Source organism: Nyctereutes procyonoides, unplaced genomic scaffold (genome assembly GCF_905146905.1).
Source record: "Nyctereutes procyonoides isolate TBG_1078 unplaced genomic scaffold, NYPRO_anot_genome, whole genome shotgun sequence".
Taxonomy (NCBI): domain Eukaryota; kingdom Metazoa; phylum Chordata; class Mammalia; order Carnivora; family Canidae; genus Nyctereutes; species Nyctereutes procyonoides.
In genome coordinates, this window is record NW_026575036.1 from 15,375,552 (window position 1) to 15,390,112 (window position 14,561).

Below are 14,561 nucleotides of genomic sequence, written 5' to 3' on the forward strand. Positions count from 1 at the left end.
CGAAGTGCTGCTTTGTATTACGCCTCTGCCTGATCAGCCAGTTGTTTTTTGTTTTTTTGTTTTTTTGTTTTTTTATTTTTTGAGTAAACTCTGTCCCCAACCTGGGACTCAAACTCATGACCCTAAGGTCAGGAGTTGCATGCTCTACCGACAGCCAGCCATTATTAAGGGGCTTTCCTGGGAGAAGGCATGTGAGGAATACAGAGATGTCTCTTTCTAGGATCTTTTTGTTTGTTTTTTAATTTTTTATTTAAATTCCGTTAGCTAGGGGATCCCTGGGTGGCTCAGTGGTTTGGCGTTTGCCTTCGGCTCAGGGCGTGACCTGGAGTCTCAGGATCAAGTCCCACGTCGGGCTCCCTGCGTGGAGCCTACTTCTCCCTCTGCCTGCATCTCTGTGTCTCTCTCTCTCTCTCTGTCTCTGTCTCTGTCTCATGAATAAATAAATAAATAAATAATCTTAAAAAAAATTCCCTTAGCCAGCATATACTGTGTCATTAGTTTCAGATGTAGAGTTTAGTGATTCACAGTTGCATATAACACCCAGTGCTCATCACATCAGGTGCCCTCCTTAATGCCTATCACCCAGTTACCCCATCACCCCTGTCACCTCCTTCCAGCACCCCTGAGTTTGTTTCATATAGTTAAGAGTCTCTTATGATTTTTCTCTCTGATTTCTTCCCAGTTTTTCTGGGATCTATTTTTAATTCAGATGGATATATGTCGTCTTCAATCTTTTCAATCTTGTTTTTCTTCTTAGTGAGAACACTATGACCCATAATTTAATAAGTCTTAAAGATCTGTAGATTGTTTTGGATTTTCTCTATTACATCTGTGAATAGTCCATTTTATGTTTTCCTTCCCAATTCTTACACTTTCCAGGATCTCCAATACAGTGATGAATAGAAGGGACAATAGTGGTGTGTTTGTTTTATTGTCAGCCTAAATGTTTAAAGCTAACATTTATCAAAATTAAGGAAATTTGTGTTGTTTGATAAAACTGTTCTAATGAATGTGAATTTTATGAAAAGTTCTTGCATCTGTTGAATTTAGGATTTTAAAAATTATTGTTATTCGGTTAATTTTCAAATGACAAATCTTGTATTTCTGAAATAATCCTAATTGGATCATGATAGGTTATCATTTTCATGTCCCCACATTTGGTTTGCTTACATTTTGTAAGGCATTTTTGTTTTTACGTAAGGATTTGTAAGGATTTTTGTTTTTACGTTTCTGCAAAAAATTGGCTTCTAATTTTCCTTCTTTTTGGCTTTTGGATGACAGCCTCAATGAATGAGCTCTGAAGTGTTCTCTTTTTTTATCTTTTTTCATATTAGATTATTTCTTTCATAGATTGTTAGCATACCCCAGCAAAGCGTATTGGTCTGGCATTTTCTTTGTGAAAAGATACTTGATTATCAATTAATTGGTACTTAAATGGTATTATTACCATGTCAATCCTGGTTAGGTGTATTTTTCAAAGAATTTCTCTATTCTTCTAAATTTGCAATGTATTGGAATAAAATTATTCAAAATAAATACTTAGTATTTTTAACATCTATAGGGTCTAGTAGTAGTCTCTATTGCTAATATTGCACTTTTTAAAAAAAGATTGATTTTAGAGATAAAGTGAGAGTGTGCACGCAAGCAGGCATACACGTAGAAGGAGAGAGAATTCCACAAGTAGACTTCCTGGCTGAGCATGGAGCCTGACTCAGAGCCAAAAACAAGAGTTTACCACTTAACCAACTGAGCCGCCCAGGTGCACCCCCTCACCCCCAGTATTGCACTTTTATTTTTATTTTTTAAGCATTTTTAAAAAAGATTTTATTTATTCATGAGACAGAGAGAGAGAGAGAGAGAGAGAGAAAGAAAGAGGCAAGAGACACAGGCAGAAGGAGAAGCAGGCTCCATGCAGGGAGTCTGACGTGGGACTCAATCCCGGGTCTCCAGGATCACACCCTGGGCTGAAGGCAGTGCTAAACTGCTGAGCCACCCGGGCTGCCCTATTGCACTTTTAAAATGCCATGATCAGGGATCCCTGGGTGGCGCAGCGGTTTAGCACCTGCCTTTGGCCCAGGGCACGATCCTGGGGACCCGGGATCAAATCCCACGTCGGGCTCCTGGTGCATGGAGCCTGCCTTTCCCTCTGCCTATGTCTCTGCCTCTCTCTCTCACTGTGTGCCTATCATAAATAAATAAAAATTAAAAAAAAATAAAATAAAATGTCATGATCAGTATTGTTTAGAGGCTTATTGATTTTTATTTTTTAAATACTTTTTTAAAGAATTACCTTGTGACTTGTTGAATCTCTGCATTTTTGTTCATTATTTTATTTCACTCTCATCATTTCTTTTCTTAGGTTAGCTTATTATGATAAATGTGGAGTTTATGTCCCAGTCTAATTTTTATTTTATTTTTTTTTTAAATTTTTATTTATTTATGATAGTCACACACACAGAGAGAGAGAGAGAGAGAGAGAGAGAGAGAGAGGCAGAGACACAGAGGGAGAAGCAGGCTCCATGCACCGGGAGCCCGACGTGGGATTCAATCCCGGGTCTCCAGGATCGCGCCCTGGGCCAAAGACAGGTGGTAAACCGCTGCGCCACCCAGGGATCCCCAATGAATATATTTGTAGCGAAATGATAAGGTATCCTAGATACAGTAACGAAAATCAGACAAAAAGACAGGGTTTTCTTCACGTGTTTGCTTTTTATGTATAAAGTTTTCTGAAAGGGAAGGTAGCAGTAGACCCCCCTAGGGAGTTAGACAATGGGAATAGACAAAAAGGACTTTTTACCATGTGTTTGACTTGTTCGTTTTGTTTCAGTGAGCATGGGTTACTCATAATAAAGAGCCTGTTAGAATAAATAAAAGCAGAAAGTAGTTGCCACTTCAGTGTAACAAACAAAATACTTAAATGTATTATGTAGAATGAATGCCTGTAAAACACCCCAATTTTTTTTTATATGTGCCGTATTTATTGTATCCTCCTTTGCTCTTTTGTTTCTCTTCCCCAAATTAAAGATGAAGCTTTGATCTGAGGTTTCTGGAATTATGATAGACATAGCATTGGTATCAAGGTAAACTAATTTTCTTGGGAAGTTTTATGTAGATAAATTTTTAATAAAAGATCCTTATTTCCTACAGATTCCTGACATTCAGAACAACTGACTTTTAATACACTGCTACTACATCAAATCAACAATGAATTGGAATGTAAAACCAGAGAATGTCACCTTACCACCCCAGTATCCTAAAAAGCAGTCACCTTTTTTGGAACAGGCTTTAATAAATACACTTAATACAACATCTCAAAGTTCTTTAAACTATCCTGGAAGTAACCAAGAAGCATGTATGTTTCTTGGTAATTCAAATACAGTTTCACAGCCACTGCTAAACATCAGAAATTATCCAGCTCCTCAGCAAATCCCTATTCCTGATATGCATAATGGGACAGTTGTGGCCTCACAAACTTCAGTAGAAGGAATCACATATGCAAACGTTAAAGGATCCAAACAACTAAATCACAATTTGCAAATGTCTTCAGGAGTTACACAAAATATATGGTTGAACTCTCAAATGAGGAATTCTATGCTTTCTCATACAGGGGCAACTGTGTCCCATCAAACTGGTTTTGGAACTAATACACCTAATTTACATGCACTACAGAATCAGTTTGTATCATCAGATTCCTATTCTATGCAACTACAAATGGTCCCTCCTAATTCTGCAAGAGTTCCTGTAACTTATCAAGGAGCCCCAAGACTTAACCCATCTTTATCAGAACGACAGGCTGATTGGGCACAACAGTATACATCCAGTGGCCTGACTTACCCAGATTACAGATCACTTCCAAAGCAATACAATTACCCATCACAAAGCTTTTTGCAAGATCCCACTCTTCAGAAACAAAATCCTATGCCATCTACATCATTGCAGATGAAAAATAGTCACCCTCCAGATTCTCCACGGACTTTACAGTCAAAGCAGACTGCAAGTGTACAGTCCTATCAATATGCAGTTACTCATACTGACAAAAGACCACCTCCTCCGCCTTCTGACTGTAGATATGTAAGCCAGCCTTTTCAAAGTACTCAGCATGTTATTAAACAGAGTTCTCTGGGTGTTTCTCAGAGTCAAGAAATGCACTTACCTGAAATGAGGAGAGACTTTCCTAGAAACTTTCAACAGCATTGGCAAAACCTTAATGAAAATGTCAGCACAGTTGGAAATTCCTGTAACTTGAAAGTAAATACTAATGTCACTCGGCCTTTTACTGAACCTGTTAGATCTTCTGTGGATGGTGTTCAGACCCTTGCTCAGAATAATCAAGAGAGAAGCGTAGACTCTTGTGATCTATCTTCAAATCAAATACTGGACACAAATGCCACAAAAGAGAAGTTAGTGAGGGATATTAAAACATTAGTAGAAATAAAAAAGAAGTTTTCCGAACTTGCAAGGAAAATTAAAATTAATAAAAATCTTTTGATGGCAGCAGGTTGTATTAAAACAACTGATACCCCTTACAATGAATTAGCTCCAAATTCTGAATTGTCTGTGAAACAAAATGTCCAAATCCAGTCTGGGCCACAGGTAACCCTACTGACTCCAGAGAATAAGCCACCAACCATAATGGAATCTGCAAAAGAAACAAGTAGAACACACACTACAATGAATTCTAACATTCAAGACCTCAGTTGGGGAAATTGTAACCAAGTGAATTCTGCTTTACGAAATTCTGTCTATTCAGAAAAGTTACCAATGCCAGACAAGTTAAATGATATGAAAGTTAGGACTTCTTTAAAGGCATCAACTGTTGAGATTACCCAGGCAACATTAAATAACACCCAGATTTCATCAGGAAATGTCAACGTTGAACCAAATGTGCCAACAAATTCTGAAACAACCTCTGTTCCTCGGTCTACATCTTTTGAGGAATATGTTTCAAAATACCCAAATAAAAATACGCTGATTCTCAGTTTACTTACATGTAAAGATAAACTACAGGAGAAATTTAAAAATACTAGTGAAACTATTCAGGACTCTAAACCACATAGTTTTGAAATTAATCCAAATACCCAAGTCACTGGTAACCAAACGAATTTGAAAACCGTGGAAACTCCAAGTCCTTGTAATATAAATACCAAGGTTTTAGACAACTCCTTTTGCCTTGAACAGAAATCCTCAAGTGAAATGTCTTCTAAAAGTGACCATCACTTTTCCATGGAATTGCTAGCAACATGTCTTTCTCTGTGGAAAAAGCAACCTAAAGAACCTACAGAAGAAAAACAGTATAATGAGGCAAAAAACAGAACAGCAGTTGGATTTTTAAAGCCTGTGGAAACCTGTGATAAGAGTCCATTTTTAGTTGTAGGAAATTCTCAGAATAAGATGGTAAACACTTCCCAAGAAACAACTTTGTCAACAGTAGTACAGAATTATGAGTCTTCCAGTGCAACTGTTACAAAGGGAACAGAACTTCAGGTTGCTGTAGTGTCACCCTTAATTCTTTCAGATGTCAAAACATTGTCTGCCAAAGGTGTAACACCTGAAGCGGTACCTGAAACACTGTATCCAGTTATTAAAGAAGGCAGTGTTTGTAGCTTACAAAATCAGTTGGCAGAAAATAACAATGTTACTGCTGCGTTGAAAGCTAATGTTAATGAACCAGTAGCAGATACCACAACAAATACAAAGATGTTCTCATCAGTTCAGAAGGAAGATAAAAATGAATCGACTAATTCAGAAGATACACCTAATAGCCATCAAGGAGATAATATCAAATCCGAACCAGATCCCCACTGTTCTGTGACTGAACAGCAGGCCTCACATAAGTCAAGGAACAGTGATATTGTTACTGATGATATGTTACATATTGACAATATTTGTTCTCTTGTTGAAGGTGATACATCTTATAATTCCCAAATAGCAGAGATATTCAACTTGCCTCCTTTGAAAAGGGTTGAGCCACAGAAATCTTCTCTACCAAATCATCAAGTGATTAGTAAAATAGAACAAATAGACAGCCTCACTGAAAATAAAGACTTTGGTTTTCAAAATGGTAATTTTTCACTGTGCGCAGATGTTTCACATAAAATAACTGGACCAGCAGAATCACCACAGCATCCAGAATCGTTATCTTTGAAGTATGTTAAAGCCAACAGTGAAATTCTAGAGGAAAGCAAAGTGGAACATGTCACTAAAAAAGGAAGCACAGCTAATGATACATGTTCATTGTCTGCTATTCCTCAGGAAGGTGATGCGTCCTGCAATTATACTGCCCAAGATCCTGCAAGAAGTGAAATTCTCAGTGATAAGGCATCTTTCTCATACCTACACGATCAGCTGTCAGAACTTTTAAAAGAATTTCCCTATGGTATTGAAGCTGTGAACACACAGGAAGGTTCTGTGGCCCAACAGATAACCAACCAAATCTCAAAAGATCAAACTGTTTGTGACTCCAAGGACTCAACAGATCAAATACAGATTACGGTATTAAACTCTGAGCAAATGAAAGAATTATTTCCTGAACATGACGACCCACCCTGTGAGGTTGACAAGTTGACAGAACATCAGAAAGAAGAGCCTGTAAAAATAGAAGGGAGTCAGTGTGACCCACAAGCAGATACAGATGGAAAGACTGATGATAATATAATGGATTCAGAGAAAGATGATGTTGGTTGCTGTACATTGGGGTGGCTGTCTATGGTTTATGAAGGAATACCCCAGTGTCAATATAATTGCATCAATAACTCAGCTTCAAAAGAAGACAAAGGGGAAAATCAGTCTTCACCTTTGAATATCAACAGTTGTAAGGAAGGAGAAAGAACTTCTGATAGAAATGTCCCTCGTGGATGTGAGAGTCCTCTAAATAACAATCTGAAGATTCCTTTGACTTTTCCAGATAAGAAAAACCATTCTCCTGAAACAGAGCAAGGCAAAAATATAAATGAAATGCCCAAAACAAAACACAAATCACTGAGGACAGAACAAGAATTATCAGGTCAGTTTTTTTCTAAAGGTGATAAAAAACTAGATTCCATGCAAAGTCACAAAAGAAAAGGAAAACTGCAGTTTCATGAGATAACTTTTCACACCAGTAATAAAATGACAAAATTTTCTCAAGAGAGCCTGCACCAAAAGCTCATGGCACAAAACTCACATCCACTAAAAACAAAGGCAGGTTTCTTGACAAATAAAAATAAAGATTTACATATGAAAAATGGTTCTTTGGTACAATCGGTATCCTCAGAGAAAATAAGATTGAAAGCAGGTGGCTTGAGACTCAAAGTTTCGGATAAAAGGAAGTTAGATGATGGGAGCATACTTGATTCAAAAATAAAGAAGAAGAAATATGATAAACAAGAGCAGAATAAAAATGGGGATGGAACATTTAAATTATGTAACATTTTGTCAATCCCAAATGAAAGAGCCAGGGTTAAAGAAAAGACTGTGTCAAATGTTAAATCCACAGCCTCTAAGGGTAACTCATCTAAAATTAATAAAGTTCTAACACCAAAGGAATATTTGCAAAGACAGAAACACAAAGAAGCAATGGGTAGCAACGCATCAAAGAAAAGCTGTGTGAGAAACTTACCATGTGATTCTCAATACATGAAGTCTAATAAACTTTCCACGCAAGTAGGGAGTTGGGAGAAATCAAATGAAAGGCACAATAGCAGTGTACAGACTCCTAAGGAATCATTAAATATTTGTGCAAGCCATGGTAAAAACCTCAAGATTGACTCTTCAGAGGAGTCTAAAGCACACATTTCAAGGGATGCTAAGGGAATAGTTGGTGGAAATCAACCTGAGAAAATGTGGATTGATAAAACCAAGTTAGACAAAAATTTAAACAGTACAAACAGTGAAGTGGAATTCAGTCAAATGCCTTCCCAGTCAAAGGATCAAAGGAAAATGTATCTGAACAGAGTTGCGTTTAAATGCACTGAGCACGAGAGCATTTGTCTCACAAAATTAGACAGTTCACCAAGGAAGTTTAATAAAGAGAGACCAGAAAATAAACCTCAGAGCCTCTTACCTGTGAAAGATACCACAGAAAAACCAAACATGCTGGAATTTAAGTTATGTCCAGATGTCCTGATTAAGAATACAAATTCTGTTGATGACTGGAAGGATCTGCAGCCTTGTCCTAGGAAGGAAGAAGCCCCTGTGCAAGGTCTAGTATGATTTTTTTGATGGTGTCTCCCAACACTAAAGCATTGTCGGTGAACAGTGGGTTAGCACTACTTATGCCATCTGGGTAGCTAGCAAAGACTTAAATGCATTTGCCATTCCTTGGTATTTGTTTTTCTAAATCTTTGGTTCATTGGGCACTATTTACTTCCTGTAAATTGTACTCCATTTGTATTGATGACAAGTGGTATGTAAAATTGTAGGATTTGCCAAATACAAAGATTTCCTTTTTCACCAAGAAGCCTATATTATGGAAAATGTTCTTTGTGCTAAGTTAGGAAAGTGTTTTTACATTATTTCATGTGTTTCGTTGATTCTCATTTGGACTTGTCATTTCAAAGCCCTGTGAATTGAAATTTTAGTCTAGATATGAGGAAATAATCATTATATATTAGTGAAAACTTTTATACATATGGAAATGTATAAAACTTATTGTCATCTTTGAAATAGTTGGCGACTGTGTTACCAGAAAAGTTAAAGCGCTACTGTTGGCTGAATGATAGAATTCTCATCATAGTGCAAAGAAAGAAGAAAATAGATGACTAATGATTTGTGATAGTAAGGAAACATTTAGGGGTTGTGGATATTATATATATAAAATAACATGTTGAGAAATTGAGATTGGAAAACTAAAGGATTTGAATGGCAATCTTAATTTCTCCTGTGCTGTTGGGATGGAATCTCTTGGAGCACAGAAAGTTATGTTGTAAATACAAGGTACATTTTCTTGAAAGGAGATAGGGATATGATAAAATACGGTATAAAATTCATTTTGTAAAGCATTGGTGATTTTACTTGGCCATAGAAGTAGATCTTTGGAAACTGAGGCATGGGTGTAACAACATTAAAAATGGGGTTGGGGGCAATGGGAGTGACTTTCTGTTTCCTGTGCCCTTAAGTACCTTGACATTTGTTGATACTTAAGTGGGAGAAACATAATTTCATGGTGAAAACAAACTTTTTTTTTTAAACAAACTTTTAAAGCAACTTATTTTTCATTTATGAGATACTCAGGCACTTGAAATGGAAGAAAACATTTTTTTCAGGCTTCTTTTAGACTTGTGTTATACATAAATATATTTAATACCATTCAAAGTCTATTTTACGTTCACCTGATTTTCCTTCACAATACTAAAAGAGATGAATAGCAATTTCTAGAGCTCTGAAAATGAATATTTACATAGTTTCAGGAATAAAAAGTACAAAAGAAGACTGGTTAAGAGGTACAACTGAGGAGAAAAGGATGCCAGAAGCCAAACAAGAAATAGGTAAAATTATCATCTATTTAAATTTTTATTTTATCTATTGGGCACTTGGTCATCTAGAAGCTGGATTATAGTTAAACAATTGTGAGGTTTGGTTTTTATCCATATTTTTTAAAGTGATTCAGTGTTCGAGTGGTTGGAAGATATTTTTGGGGTATTTTTTCTCATGCTGTGGAGAAGGAAACCATGATCTATTTCCTCTTAACAAGAAAATGTTTCTCATCATGAGTTAGGTAGGGTAAGGGGTTGGCATACTTTTCTCCCTCCCTAGGACTAGATGGTAAATATTAGGTTTTTCGGATTGTAAGGTCTCTTAAATACTTGTCTCTTGACACTGTAGTGAGAAGATAATTATAAATGAATGAGTATGGGCTATGTTTCAATTAAACTTTATTTACCATCTCAGGGTAGAGGCTAGGCTTGGCCTACAGGCCATGTCCTGTTTGCCAGCCCCTGGTCAAAATAGGCAAGGATGTTTTCTATTTTATCCCTGGGAGGTTAGATTATTTTATTGAAATTCCATGACTAGTAACGGAATAGGGACTTGAAATAGGTCCCCACTTTTCAAAGTTAATTAAGTGTGGAATCTGAGTTATTTTGATGATGAAAGATGGAGCCTCCTAGTTCAAATTTATTTCTTTTTATAGGGGAGGATTTTGGGCCAAGGGCCAACCAGAAAAGCCAGAGATTTCAAGTATCTGATTTAAGTAGTGAAATGAATGTACTTTGTTTTTAGGGTTTCGTATTGAGAACTAGAAGCTAGAGTTCAGGAGTTTTACCTTAGTTTTGGTTAACTGAATATGTAAAGATAAGGGTTTAGAATTCCTTGAGAATGGAAGGAAGCAGAATTTTACCATGAGCAACAATAAAGAAGCACATTTCTTAAAAGAGAGGAGTGTGAGAAAATTGAGAAGATAGCCTAAATCCATAGGCTTATAGAAATTGAGTTCTATGTATTAAAGGTGCATATAGGAAAAAACTAAGTTCAATAGAAGACTCAAAGAAGGAAGAAATGCACCCTTAATCAGAACCGAAAAACAGTTGAAAGAGGGGAAAATGAATTTTAAGACTCCTGAGTGTAGAGAACACACTTCTAAGTGTGGAACACAGGAATTAAAAAAATAAATGAGAAAGATAGAAATGGTCATGGAGATTAGGCAAGGAAGGTCCTTGGAAATAGTAGACCTTACCTCACAGAGAAGGTAAGAGGCATGGTTGGAACCTGAATCTGAAAATATGGATGCCTGTACAGATTGACCAAAGATAAGCATGAACTAAAAGAGAATTCTAAAGATAACCACAAATAGTATGAGCAATAAACTGAAGTTGAATAAACATCAATACTCAGAATCACGATGAAAAAAAATACAAGTTGGGGCACAAGCTCTAGGAGATCTGATGTATGGTAGAGAAAAGCCAAAATATGAGTCACAGCTCTGTCAAAAGTGTAAGATCGAATCACTGGGTTGTACCTGAAACTAATATAACACTGTATGTCAGTTTTATTTCAATTAAAAAGTAAAGACAAATAAAGTTCACCTGTAATCCAAAAAAGCCTGATAAGGTTCAGGAAAAATGTGAACAAATACCAAGATGAAGGGTGGACAATGTGAAGTAGTGTGAAGAGAAACAAAAACAAATGTCATAAATTCCCAAACAGATGCGAAGAAACTTTTTAGATAATCATACATCTAATCTAAATTTGGCAAAGGTTGGAGTGTAGATGGAACAAGATGTGAAACTATATCAAGTCAGGGTAAAGTACAGAGAAGAGGGAAGTAACAATTCAGTGGAAAATGACTTAGGGACCCATCTCAGCTATCAGTATTGCTTACATCAAAAAGAATGCTAACAAGGATGTACAAGAATTTGAAACAGTTGAAGGACCAAGAGGACAGAATACTTGACTTCTTAGAAAAGGGTAAAACAAGATTATTATACAGAAAGGAATGGCTAGAGCAGGAATGAAAACCATGGGAATTGTAAATAGGGGGAATGGCTACTGAGATGTAGAGGTACATCTAGAAATATAAGAAGTAGGAAAATTGGACCCATCAAAAAGATAATGAGACTAATGCAACACTGAAATGATCTAACCAAACAAAAACTACAGACATGTCTTAGAATACCTAATATGTAGCAAGGCCAGAATATTAAAATAGTCTTTTCCATTCACTGAGTGGAACCAGCTTGTGCTTGTGCTCTTTACATTGCTAGTTTAAATAGCTGTTTAAAAAGGTCACATTTATAATAATCTGCAAATGAAAGTAGAATGGAAGAGCCCTGGACTGTGAAGATGACATGAGAGTAGAAAATAGTTCCCAAAAGAGAGGCAAGAAGTCCTGTGTGTATAATTTACCATTCTAAGATTAAAAGCCATAATTTATCAAGCTCCTTGTCCTAAATTGTATCCCAAAAAAGATTGCAGGTTTTCCCTCTTCATTTTAATTGATTATATATTAGTCACTAATACTGAGTAATAAAGTTTCTGTTTTCTTAGATAATAATGTTTTGGCTAATTCAAGACTCTCGAAGAGAAGCTTCGGTGCAGATGGATTTGAGACACTACAAAATCCAGTAAAAAATTCAAAGGCAATGTTTCAAACCTACAAAAAGATGTATATGGAAAAGAGAAGCAGAAGCCTTGATAGCAGTCCTTTAAAATAATTCTGAGGCTAATTTTTTTGATGGTTCTATAATTGACACCAGAAAATTTCTGCCATTTTCTGTTCAGAAGGTATTGCTGGAAATGCTTGGGATTGCCATGATAAAATCTCAAGAGAGTTTAGTTACCACTTAGTTATGTAAATCATTGAAGTTATTTAATAGGGCTTGGGGATCTTACCTGTGCATACCAGATATAAGAAATAGACGATATTTGTCAGGGAAACCATAAGGTATTGAATTTTGACATTATTGAGCAATATTTACCAGTTTATTTTGAAATGCTAACTATCCATCCTGAGGGAGGGCTGTTCTCAGTTAAGTACTTGCTTATTTTAGCTGGGACTGTAAATATGTTTATTTCTAAAGCTTATTAGCAAAACTTATTTTTTAAAAACCCTCACTGTGAATGTCAAAGTATATTCTTAAGTATTTTATACCTAATTGTAAACTTTGTCAGAAGTCTTGTTTTGTACTTGTTAAGCTGGACATAATTTTTGGATAATGTTTAAACATTACTTTTCATACTTGAAATAAACATTTATTTTTAAAATATATATAAATATATCATAGTCTGTATTTGATTTTCTATCCTCACAACAGGGCACATTTTAGAAGGGTATTTTATTTTTATTTTTATTTTTATTTTTTTTTAAGATTTTATTTATTCATAGACAGAGAGGCAGAGACACAGGCAGAGGGAGAAGCAGGCTCCATGCAGGGAGCCCGATGTGGGACTCCATCCTGGGTCTCTAGGATCACGCCCCAGGGTGCAGGCGGTGCCAAACTGCTGCACCACCGGGGCTGCCCTAGAAGGGTGTTTTAAAAAGAAATTTTAACTAATCTGTTAGAAGTAAATATTTTCAGGTTACACTCCGAAGAAGAGCAAAAGAAAACATGGAACGTGAAAGGTTTCTGGGTTTTACTTAATGACTACTAGAAAAGTGTTGGTTATTTTCATAAAATCTCAAAAGTTATATGTATAGTTCATATTTTAAAAATATACTTCTGAGAGTAGGGAGAAAGGGAGTTTGAGGATACAGTTTCAATTTTGCCATTATGTGCATATTCTTAACACTACTGAACTGTACACTTAAAAATGCTTAAGATAGTAACTTTTTTGTATATTTTACAAGTTTAAAAACTTTTTGAAGACTTCAGACTGGGCTTCTCATAAAATACTAAGCTGCTTTGCTCATCTTGCATAATTGATGGTTTCATGTCAATAAAAGATTGAATTAGAAAAGCAATGGTTGGGGAAACAGCTGGCACCATAGCACCAGTCAAGGCAATGGCTTCAAACTGTGATGGTCATTATAATTGATCATTGTATTATTCTTTACTGCTGGAAACTCTCAAACATTTCAGAAGATTTTGAAGCCGAAATATACAAGCAATGATAGTCCAAATGCCATCGTGGAATTGGTCCCTTGGAACATAATTTTTTATTTGAAGAAATTATTGACATTTTTCTCAACTATGTCATCCTGGCATTTCAAGGAAAATAAAATATTTGTCAGTGATAAAACTTGAGCTTTCCAAAAAAACTAGGATTTTGGAAAACTTGTATCTGAGACCAAATTTTAGCATCCTACTACTAGATCTCTGTTGAGCTCATTGGAGATATTAAAGTAATTAAAAAAAATTTTTTAGAGTAGGCTCCACACCCAACGTGGGGCTTGAATTCACGACCCTGAGATCAAGATTCATATGTGCTCTACAGCCAGCCAGCTAGGCATCCCTGTATGTAATTATTTTTGAGGTATGCTAAAATATGTCAACACTTGGAAGATCTGCATACCTTCATGAATTAGTATTTTCTGATGACAATGCAAGTTGATAAGGGATTACTCATGACAGACCAATGGATTTCGATAGAAGAATGCAGAAAGATCCATCATATCAGGCTTCCATGTTGGAATCAACCTTTAGGAAACTCAGCTTTTGGTGTATCAAAAGAATATATAGATTATCTGAAAAGCTGGAGGAATGCTCTTGTCCACACAAAAAGCCATCTATGTGTGTGAGATGGGATTTTCATGATATACTTGAACCAAGATGTAGCTCAACAACAGGCTGAATGCACAAGTAGATCAGAAATTCAACTGGGTTCTATGAAGTCAGACCTTAAAAGATTTGCAAAAATGAAAAAAGATCTTTCATCGATTTTTTTTTTGATAAATTTTTTATTAAGATTTTATTTATTCATGAGAGACACATAGGCAGAGGAAGAAGCAGGCCCCATGGAGGGAGCCCAACGTGGGACTCCATCTCAGGGCTCCAGGATCACGCCCTAGCCAAAGGCAGATGCTCAACTGCTGAGCCACCCGGGCATCTCTGGTAAATATTTTTAATAAAAATTCTATTTATATAACCATGACATGATTTAACTTTAAATGAAAGCGCTGTTTGAAGTTTTCATAGAACAAATGTTGA

General features: G+C 36.1%; 1 protein-coding gene across 3 annotated transcripts in view; it reads left to right on the plus strand.

Annotated features, from left to right (window-relative positions):
• RESF1 (retroelement silencing factor 1) overlaps positions 1-14,347 on the plus strand; it is a 29,131-nt gene extending 14,784 nt beyond the window's left edge. For 2 of the 3 annotated variants that reach the window (XM_055318657.1, XM_055318658.1), the window contains 3 exons: positions 3,148-8,179; positions 9,381-9,464; positions 11,962-12,633. In XM_055318657.1, the coding sequence (XP_055174632.1) occupies positions 3,205-8,179; positions 9,381-9,464; positions 11,962-12,128 (5,226 nt within the window). In that variant the 5' untranslated portion in view covers positions 3,148-3,204 and the 3' untranslated portion in view covers positions 12,129-12,633. Of the gene's footprint in view, positions 1-3,147; positions 8,180-9,380; positions 9,465-11,961; positions 12,634-14,319 lie in introns of those variants that run through there. The other variant, XM_055318659.1, reaches the window with a different exon arrangement.
• The last annotated feature ends 214 nt before the right edge of the window (positions 14,348-14,561 follow it).